This window comes from Centruroides sculpturatus, unplaced genomic scaffold (genome assembly GCF_000671375.1).
Source record: "Centruroides sculpturatus isolate CEXI.00-Female unplaced genomic scaffold, Cexi_2.0 scaffold31, whole genome shotgun sequence".
Lineage (NCBI taxonomy): Eukaryota > Metazoa > Arthropoda > Arachnida > Scorpiones > Buthidae > Centruroides > Centruroides sculpturatus.
The window spans coordinates 766331-777669 of record NW_019384496.1 but is presented as its reverse complement, the minus strand read 5'-3'; the positions used below and the strand labels follow the sequence as shown (position 1 = coordinate 777669).

The 11339-nt window shown below is 36.8% G+C and overlaps 1 protein-coding gene across 1 annotated transcript; it reads left to right on the top strand.

Annotated features, from left to right (window-relative positions):
• Positions 1–891, top strand: LOC111621922. Its single transcript, XM_023364173.1, has one exon. The coding sequence runs from the start codon at positions 1–3 to the stop codon at positions 889–891; it is 891 nt and encodes a 296-aa protein (XP_023219941.1).
• Positions 892–11339: the final 10448 nt, after the last annotated feature.

The following is an 11339-nucleotide window of genomic DNA, read 5'->3' as shown; positions in this document are numbered from 1 at the left end:
ATGGGGGTGGGTGCAGCTTTTGTAGAAATAGATTGTAATAATAGGGTGGTTCATCAAGCCTATTACAAACTAGGCCCCTTCTGTATGATAAATCAGGCAGAGAGTCTGGCCATCCTCAAATCCCTGGAGCATATTCAGAGGACAATCAATAACAGGACCAAAGAAGAAATAACAATTATTAGCGATAGCAGGGTGGCTCTTCACCAAATAAAAGCAATGAACACTAAATTCAAGCTAATAAAAGATATCATCCACATGGTGTCTAATCTGAAAAGTAATCACATCAAAGTACACTTTCATTGGACAAAAGGGCATTCTGGAGAAATAGGTAACGACAAAGCAGACTTTCTGGCAAAGAAAGCTATAAGTCATTTAAATGGTCCAACCTTCTCGCTTGTTCCCTATAACTGGGTAAAGAACCAGCTCAAAGAATTCACAATCAACAGGTGGCAAGAGAGGTGGGCCACGGAGACGACAGGCAGAGTGACCTTCAACTTTTTCCCGGACGTCAAAGGGAGGGATAAATTGAGCCACTTCAATCCTGATTTTCATATTACCCAGTACATTACTGGTCATGGTGGCTTCAAACAATATCTCAACAGGTTCTTAAACAAAGGGACCAGTATTTGTGAATGCCAGGAAGAAGATGAAACTCCAAAACACATTTTGTTTACCTGTGTTAAACACGTCACTCATCGCAAGCAGCTCAAGCATGTAATGTATTCTCAGGGGTTTCACTGGCCCTGTCGAAGTCAGGACTTCCTTACTAACAACATTACAACAACTGCCTTCAAGACATTCATTCTCAAAACAAGGAACACTTTTCCCAACTTTACCTCAGGGACCACCACAAGCCAAGATGGTCTCCCTTCTCCAGTGACAACAGACTAGCCGGCAAATATTTTACCTTTGTGTTTGTGCTCATTGCAACCTGCCTCAGCAATGCAACCAGCTTGGATAGCCTGGCAAGGTTGTACGGTTAACTTTCTTTCTTTTATATGCGCTAGCCTAGTGGTTCAGACCACTTGTCCCTCTTTTGTTCCCCTGGACCAGTATAACTAATACTAGGTCTTCAGGGTCCCCCCCAAGCTGGGGTTCATGTTATGTTATATTATGTTTTGTTCATTCTAAATTGTCATGTACATTTGTATTTGCTAAGTTTGGTTGTTCGGTTAACTTTCTTTCTTTTATACGCGCTAGCCTAGTGGTTCAGGCCACTTGTCCCTCTTTTGTTCCCCTGGACCAGTTAACTAATACTAGGTCTTCAGGGTCCCCCCAAGCTGGGGTTCATCTTATGTTATATTATGTTATGTTCGTTCTAAATTGTCATGTACATTTGTATTCGCTAAGTCGCGAGTTGTCTACTATGGTCTTTGTTTTATCCGTGGTCCGTTATACTCTACAAATTGGAGCAGTTTCATTGTTTTTCTTCAGGCATGTACCTACGTTTTGTATTACATTTATTTGGGTTCCAATAAACGGAGCAGGGTGCTGGCTGCTCACAAATCTCTTCTTCACACTTTCCTATCATACTTACCCCATCTTCCCCTTCCCCCCTCTCTTATCCTCTTCTCTTCTAAGGCTAAGCCTCTGGTACGGCCTTCTTAACTTTTACAGAGACAGAGAGAGTTACCGATATCCATATATAATTGTTGCATGTCATTTATCATTTGTTCCATACAAACAGGATATATGCTTATGTTTATATGTAGTATACAAGAGCTTGTCTCAATGATTGTTGATGAAAGAATCTCAAACACTACGTAGTAGAGATTCATTCATCAACAATAATTGAGACAAGTAGCTCTTACATACTAATGAAATTCAGTCTTTATTATAACATCCTGCCATGGTTTAAGTTAAGATTTCTCATTTGACCAGTCTTGATCAGAACTTCCTGACACAAACCCATGTAGGTCATTTATGTCATAACTTAGCTGAATAATTATCAAATTAGAATTGCTACTTGAGAAAACTTAAGTTTAATCATTTTTACTAAAAAGTATATGAAGGTAATATATTTAGATAAGGCCTTTTGGATCACATGGTATGTTAAAAGAACAAAACCATCAAGTTTATATTCTAATCTTTTAATTACAAAACTATGTCAGATAAAAAAACCTCAAAAAGAACTTACAAAATAATCTCCATTACTGCAAGCAGTCGTTTTGCTACAATTAATATGTAACATTTATCATCAGCATAGGATGATATCAATACCACTATTATAAAGTATAATAAACAGATATAATCATGAACCAGAAGTATTGGCAATGCTTTAATAATTGAATGGAAAATTTGTACACACAAATGTAGCCACTGAAGGGACTAGATATGTTGGAAACTAGAGTAAAATTGACACTGCTACTTAAATAGAATTTCTATTGAGAAGTGGGGGAAACATTGTAACATTCATCATACATTTAAAGTCAAGTATTGCATAGAATTATGTAATAAAATAACACTGTGGTATGTTTTATTAATGTCAAAAGTAGTTCCACTTAAATGGTTGCAGAAATGAATCTAGAAAATCGGAAACAAGAAAGGAATCCAATAACAAGCTTTACTAAATTAAATGCATTTTGGATAACCTGGGTGGAGACAGTGGTGATATTCGAAATATTTAACAAAGGGTTCGCTAACAGAAACTTTTTCCTTAACCTAACCCCAAGCCCGAGATATCTCGGGCAAGTTACATAGCGTTTCATAAAACTCGGGCGTTTGGTCTCCCTAAAAGTTCTGTTTTTTTTTCTTTATGGAATGTTTTTTAAGTCTCCAAATTTTTTCAAAAATTTTTTCCCGCGCGAAAAAATTTTATCGCGATTTTAATTTACCTTTAATGACGCACGATTTACCCTTAATTGCTTTTTAATTGTTTTTTAATGGGAGTTTGATATCAAATTTCATTCATCGTTCTAAAGTTGTAGCGCACGGATTTTACTTCGGTAAAGTTATTTAAAGCTAGTTTCTGATGTCAAAAACGACCTCCGATAGTTTTTAAATTTTTTTAATTAATAGATTTTATTATATATAAGTTTAATTAAGTCGGGGGGTCGGAAATCGCAATAAAAATTTTAATTTTTTAAAAATATTTAAAAATATACGGCCAACTAGTATTCACCCTACTATAAACCTATCGCCTCCCGAGACTTCTATGAGAATGTCCCGGAAAATCGGACTCCAGCTGTGTTCAAGGTCATCCAGCTGTTTAAACAATGACTCATCAGCGTAAGATTTCACAGAAAGACGAGACAAAGGAAAATAAAATCTGAAGCTTTTTCTTCAAAATTAACGCATTTCTTTCGTTTTTTCAGTTTTAAGTATTTTTTATGTTTAATTACATTAATATCAAAAATTGCTAGAGTCCCAAGGAGTTAATTGCTTTCCCTATGACTTTTTCTCAAGAAAAAACTTTTTAAATCGTTTATTTTATCATTAGGTATTATTATAATAAGAGACAGATGTCATTGTTTCTCGAAATACAATATCTTTTTTATTTCGCTGTCGATAGCCGGACACGTGTTCCGCAGCCATCTTGTATTTTCTCGCGCGCGTGGGATTGTGGGATCCCTCGTATGACTGGATCTAGTTTCAAGAACTCTCTTGAGTCGATCGCGATTAAATCTCGTTTCAGTCGAGATTGAAACGGTCGATGGAGGTTATATGCGAACGGCGACAAGTGGAACATGGCGAACGGGGTATAAGGCTCTAGTTTAGTAGTGTTACAGAGTAGAATACGTATATTTTAATATATTTAAAAAAAAAAAAAAAACAAAACCGCTGAGAAATGTTACGTGTGTTTAACAACGGGTTCGGAAAACTTTGAAAATGTTAACAACAGTTTCGGCCGAACCTGTGCGAACCCGCTGAATATCACCACTGGGTGGAGAGATGGTTAAGCAGTAGACACCAGCCTTTTCCATGTTCCATTTTGTGTTGAAGAGAAATTTTAATGGTTGGGCCAAAATCTCGTTTTCTCACTGCTTGGGTGTCCCAGTGGGTCTGAGCAAATTATTACGAGTATGAAAAAAATCTTCATAGTGCCTCAATGCGGAGAGTTAAAAGTATAATAAAATTTATCTAAATAAGGCTGTCAAAATGTTTGCTCATCACAAATGTTTATTTACTTTAGTTACCAGTACTATTTTCTTTTTAAAAAATGTAGATACAGCATACTCCAGATTTACTGCATTTGAAATACGCGATCCTGTAATTAAAGTTGATTAATAAGTCGTTCTACAGACTATCCACTTCCATTATCCTCCGGCAGTGTTACCATTTTAGTCTTTTTTAAATCAGATCTAGTCTTTTATTTTTTTGATTTAGTTTATGGTTTAAATATTTAGTTTCTTCTTCTTACGGCACATTTTTTTCTACCCTTTTTTCATTACACTTTTACCGTGTTAAAAGAATTCTTTTTTCTGATCCGCAATTTTACCAACTGTAACAATTATCAATTTGTACCATAATTTTCAAATAAATTCCATTAATAAATTTGAGGTAACGTAATCAATAATTATAATTTTACCATTTTAGGCATTTTTTTCATTTTGTACAAAACCCAAACAAAAATATTTTAATTGAAGCGAAGCGAGCAAGCTCCCTTAGTAGTGACTCAAATTGACAAATTGCCGAAATACATCTTGCGAAGTAATGACAAATGAAATTTTGCACTATAACTAATAAAATGGCATATTGTGATGGAGGCAGGATTATAAACTTTGACCTAGAACGGGAGATTTCAGAGATCAAAGAATTATCGTCTACCTGACATTTGAAATACGGCGAAGCCACTGGCGTAGCGAGGGGAGCAAGGGGCTATCGTGCCCCGGGCGCCAAATGCTCTCGAAGACAAGATTTGGTTCTGGGGGTCGCCAATATCGTGCCCCGAGTGGCAGTTATGTTCGCTACGCCACTGGGTGAAGCTCTTGCCAAACTTTTTAATACGTATATTTTTTTTTTTTTTCTGGAAAAATTGACCCTGCATATCTTAAACGTATTATACCTTGTACAGAAAGTCTCTTCAAAAAACAATTAAAAACGACAGTGCATTGAGTTTCGGTTTCCCATTGTGAATCTATGGGAAACATTCACGCCCGCCATAAGCGGGCGTGCAAGGCGTGCACCGTACGCGGGCGGCACGTCCAGAGGGGTGGCGAATCGAGCGATCGGTCACGTAATATTCAAAGTCATTGTCATAATACCCACCTTACTTATAGCATAAGAAATGTCTTCGCATGGAGAAAAAATCCAACCGGCGCGCAATTACTATATTCTTATTTATATTATAGCGTTAACAGCGCCTCTATTGGCATTTATCAGAATTAAGATGCAATGCAAAACGTCTGTCGGCAGGTTGAACCATCCGGCGGCGCCCGAAAGCCAAGTACTCATAGTCGTGCTCTATGACAGAAGTTGACAGGACTGGCGAAAATAGGCAATCCCCACAGAGCTTCCTTCTCAATTTGTACTTGTACGCATTCGAACAGTTCTATCGCATATCAAATTGCAATTATTTTGTTAATAATTCTTTTAACATGGGTCTAAGTACTGAATAATTAATGATATTTTAACTTGGTTAGGATTTATGTCTGAAGCTTAAAGACGAATCAAGTAGCGAAACAGACATCGACGGTATTGATTTGTTTAATGAAATCAATACACTCAAGTTGCATTTTCCAGAAAACCAGTCTAACGATCCACAAACCCTATTACAATAACTTTTTACTAATGATTTAATTTCAACATTTCCGAACACAGGAATAGCACTAACTTATATTGCCGGTTTCAGTTGCATTTGGTGAAAGGTCCTTTTCAAAGTTAAAAATTATAAAAACTAAGATCAACAATGCACCAGCAAAGACTAAGTAATTTTGCTATAGTTTCAATTGAACATGAAATCTTAGACAGCTTTGATACAAGAAAATTTATAGCAGATTTCGCAAACATAAAGCAAGAAGAGTTGAATTTCTGTAGATAAATATTTATATAGTTTTACACTTAAGTAAACAAAAATAACTTAGTAATAATAAAGAGTTTTTCTTTGTAAAGTATTTCTTTTCTTTTTTCACACCCTTATGAGACAATTCTAAAGAGCCTTTCTGGCAAGCTCAGCGTACGTAGTCGTAGTTAAACAGGGGGCAGCATAATCGGTATTGCACACGGGCGATCAAACAGCTAGCGGCGCCCCTGGAAACATTCCAATTGGGTTCTATTAATTATTTTTGTGGTTTTTCTTCTTTTTGTTAAAAACTGGAGTATTTTAAACTACGGTACATTAAAGTAGCACGTGTAACATACCCTTACTGCGTCTACCTTTATTATGTAAGTTAAAGAAGTTTTAGAGCAAAGAATTGACTGCTTATGCAGAGTGACCAGTCGCATTAATTTAGCCCCCTCCCCAATGATCTAATGTGAGTTCGCAAGTTCTCGCTTCGCTTCAGTTTGGAACGAAGTTCTAATTTAAATTCTTAAATTATTCTTTTTTAAATCTGCGCCATCTTCCGGAATTGCCAGTGATATAAAAAAAAATGAAAAATCGTTTGATAAATACTGGTACAAATTCTCAAAACTTACCGAAATGACGGAAAATTTGAAATTTAAAGACTTGGAAAAGTTTATTTTAAATTTATTGGTATTATCACTGTCCAGTGCTTCTTGCGAAAAAGTTCTTTTCCAAAATTAACTTAATTAAAACGAACATTCGCAACTAATTTTCAACGGAAACTATTAATGGTTATCTGTTAGCTTCCAAAAGTACCAATAAAGAATGTTTTCCGTTAAATGGCTGTCGAAAAATGCTAAATGATATGAATATATGTTAAATGCTTTTTGAATAGTTTTATTTGCTTAAAGGTTCAGGGACTAGTACTGTTCCATTACTCCTTTCCCTTTGTTAAATCCGTATCAGTACGATGTAGGCCAGTGATTCTCAACCACTGTGCCGCGGCGCTTTAGTATGCCGCGAGATTTTTGAAGTGTGCCGCCACTGCGAATACCCATACATAAACGACATCAGACAAGTAGTTCAATTAGTTCTACCTTCTCAGGGCGCGTTTGGAAATTGTAATCGGTGTTACCGGTAACTGCCGATAGTTACGAAGGCATTTAAAAAACGTGACCTAAATAACCAATTGCGTTTAAAAGTCACTGTTATGACGTCACCGATTGTCCCGCGGTACTTACCGAAATAACCGTGTGTGCCGCCAAATTTTTAAATTATTAAAAGTGTACCGTGACGAAGAAAAGGTTGTTAATCACTGATGTAGGCCAACAAATTACCCTTGTCCCCAGCCCACCGGTGGCCAAGCGGTTCCATTCCCTGAACACTGGGAGTTCGGTCGTGGGTGGGTTCATGCCTCTCCATGACAGGATGGCCACATGGAATTTCTCTACGTCTCTAACGCCCGAATAGGGGCCAGTACCCTTAAAAAGACTTCCCGGAAGACATTCTCCCTAGGCAGATCGCCTAAGTGTTGCGTTGCCGTAACATAACACAGTGGCGTACCGTGGGTGTCAGCCGCCCGGGGCGGAGGAAAATTTCGCCCCCCCTTATTTAGGTATTTCAATTTAAAAAACCGAAATTCAGTTTTGTCACAGAGCAAGCAATGAAAAATTCGGTGGTAGTGCAGCGACATATTTAAAATAGTTCTATTGCATATTAGTGGTGTATAAGAACGCGAATGAATCGTACAAGCAAAAAAAGGTCAACTGGTTTCGCAGGATTTCCTCGGATGAAAAAGTTACTAGTTCACCCAGCGAGCCGATTACCAGACTGTCCGGACGATAGCACTATCGTAGGCGCGATGCAAGTATAGATTAGGATGTTTCAAATTTTTACAAGATATTATTATTATTTATTTTGAAATTTTGCCGCCCTACTACGGTACGCCACTGACTAAACAAACAACCAAACCCTTGTCCCCTCGATTTATTTCTTTTATAACTTTGAATTGAATGAAAGTCATTTAGATAATACTTTAACATACCACAGGGCGTTATTTTTCATTGTTTTTAAAATGGTTTATTTTTTGTTTTAATGACGTAAAATTGTTTATTTTTGTATTTTTTGATCCTTTATCTGGTTTATTTTAAATAAACAGAGATGGTAACACTGAGTATCGGTTTATAAATGTGTGAGAAATTCGAGCAATAAAGTTGTATGTTAAAAAGTACCCGTTCTCAGAAAACAGAAAAAAAGAAAACTTATAAAGTATTTTATTAAAAACTAGCTGTTACCCGCGGCTTTGCCCGCGAGAATTTTGCAAGCAAACCCCAATTATATTCAGTATTTCAACAACCATAGTAATTGTTATATAACACCTACCGCTGAGAATGATGAGAATTGCTGAGAATCAAATTAACTGTTTTTAATTTGATCAATTTTCTGGAACGTTTACAATCGTTCTATAATCGAACCAATATGCAATAACAGATTCGAATTTAACATGGTTCGAACATTTTAAAAATCGAAATAGATAAAAATACTTATAACAATGTCTGAAATGTTATCAATTTAATACACCTAAGTACTCAATGAAGACTAAACGTAGTTGAAAACAAAAAATCGCATGTAAAATAGTACAGTAGAAGCCGTTCTTCAGGTTAAGCCTTAATCCTCTCCCTCTCCCCCCGCGGGGGAATTTCGAAAAATCCCTTCTTAGTGCGCGCTTTAATGACGTATCCTAACTGTGTACTAAATTTCACCTCTTTAGGTTCAGCGGTTTGCTCTGGGCCATGATGAATCAGTCATTCAGTCAGTTAGGACAAGTAATTTTACCATGTATACATTGAAAATATAATTTATAATACATTATTTAAAGTTAAAGCGTTAAGAAATCGTACATAAATTAAACAAAATTTTCTATTTATATTGAATACTGCTTTTAGTCCACTTTATTGATTGGCCTCTTTGTGCTCTCTGAGCGGTAAGGGGCCTAAAACCACACACAAAAAAAAGTCCATTTTATTGGACGGCCGGATATCCGAGTGATCAAGAAGGCAACCTACTGCTCTGGGGGAGCCGGGATCGAATTTGAATGGGTCGGACAAATCCCCAGGAATTTTTCGGAGGGTGGTCGGTCCGGATATGTTGTGCCCTGACCCTCACCACTCGGCCGCCCCATTGTGGGCCTTGTCGAACCCATAATGGGCTTGCTAAAAGAGGCCCTCTTAGTGCCTGTCACATGTCAGTGTCGGTTAGACGTGTGGCATGACCGCCGATAGATGGCGCTGAGCCTGGTCTAGTGCAAGGTCCTAGAATATAAGGTTAACTCATATAGCCGGTTTAGCCACTTCCTGCCAGATTCCGAATATACGTCATCCGTAGTCGAGCCTGGCTGAGCGACTGTTTCACAACAGTTAGCGAGGGAAGAAAATTTTGGAATTTCACTATTTTTGTTACTTTGTTGAGAATTTTTAGACACTTAATCTTCGAAGATAAATATATCTATCGTTATTACTATTATTAAATATAATTCTGTTGATGATTATGTTACTGTGAAAGACCGAAATTAGAGAATGTCGATATTCTCCGGTGAATGTCGACACATACAAAATACGTCGGTGAAAGACCGAATACTTTGTTATATTATTATACATTCGAACAATCGCCGGTGTATGTCGACAAGCACAGATAAGCTTTGGTAGAGGTCGAAACGACACTCGAGAAGCCGATGTCGACGGAGAGGCGACAGTCTGTCGCCAAATTCTTCGCCGTTTCCTTCTGCTCAAATTGGTGATACCGTACGAATACAAGTCCCTGATGTTGACCGTGGCCGTACAGATGCCCGAAATGTGTTGGCAGTTGTTGTTAGAATAGAAGACTCCGACTTTTATAAATTAGCAAACAAAAATGATACCCTCAAGCAGCTTTATACCTGTAATCAGTTCGTAATTTGTAAAGAAAATTTTCCATAGGTAAGATTTCTTCTCAAGAAATATCGCTGAGAGAAGCAGCTGCAGCTAATTCGAAAAGTGGAGGGCAAGGCTATACACGCTGTCATTGCAAAAAAAAGTGTTCCACGAATAAATGCAGTTGTAAAAGCAAGGGACTCTTGTGCAATTCAAAATGCCATAACAATTTAAGTTGTTGCAATAAATAAGATTGTACAATGTTAATCACATAATTTATGTGTAAGTTTATTATTTTATTATTTTCTTTAATGATTTAGAATGTACTGTTCGTTTTAGGTTCAACAGTTTATTTACATGTACTATTACTTAAGCTTTCTCCTATTTTGAAATATTAAAAAGTTGCATTTTTGTCTTAACGTAATAAAAATATTTTTATTCAACATTCACCATCAGCGCATTCTGAATGTCGACATTTGCCGTTGTAAGTGAGAAATAACGATATTTAGCAAATATTTCGGACATACACGAAACGACTGTGTGAATGTTGACATTCACCGGAGAATGTTGACATTCGCCAGATTTCGGTCATTCACAGTAACAATTATATCGATAAAAATTGTACGGAAGTAAAAGTATTCCTAGAACTGTTTGATATTCTGTTGTAGTCTTTACACTTGGTTGTGTAGAAACAGTGCCGTGCCGTGCCATGATGCAGAGATGCGGCCGCATCAGGCGGCACCGTGAGGGGCGGCATAAAAAACATTTAAGGGGTAGAATTTCAAAGACTTGCATCATACTTAGAAAATCTACCGCACGGCCCTGGTAAGATACACCAAATAATAACAATTATAGCCTATATAAGACTAATAATTTATATAAGGGGCGGCATTTTGAAGACTTGCATCATACTTAGAAAATCTACCGCACGGCCCTGTGTAGAAATTACAGAATATGATTACGAATAAAATATATTTTTTACTAAAATATTTTAAAATACTAAGAATAGTTTTTTGCGTGTATAAAAATAGTATCTGCACGATGAAATGACGACTACAAATAATAAGCTGGCCCATAACAGGATGGTAACACTTTTAAGATAACTTGAGATGTAAAAAAAATATTGTTTACTAGCAGACCCCGCCACGCGTTGTTGTGGCTCAAAATGTATCTATTATAAATGTATAAAACTTCCCCCGTGGGGGGGGAATTTTTCGAAAAATCCCTTTTTAGTGTATATTCTGTTGACGTACCCTATTAAAACAAAATCAAAAACGCAAAAAACCGCATCTAAAATAGTATAAATAGAAGCAGAGTTCTTTACAGTAAGCCTTAATCCTAACCATCTCCCCCCAGTGGGGGGAATTTCGACATCTATATTAAATAAAAACACGTGCGTATTCGAATGCAGCGTTGTGTCAAAATTTCAAAGGAATCGGTAGGAACAAACGAACATTACATTTTTATTTATATAGATAGATAGAAGA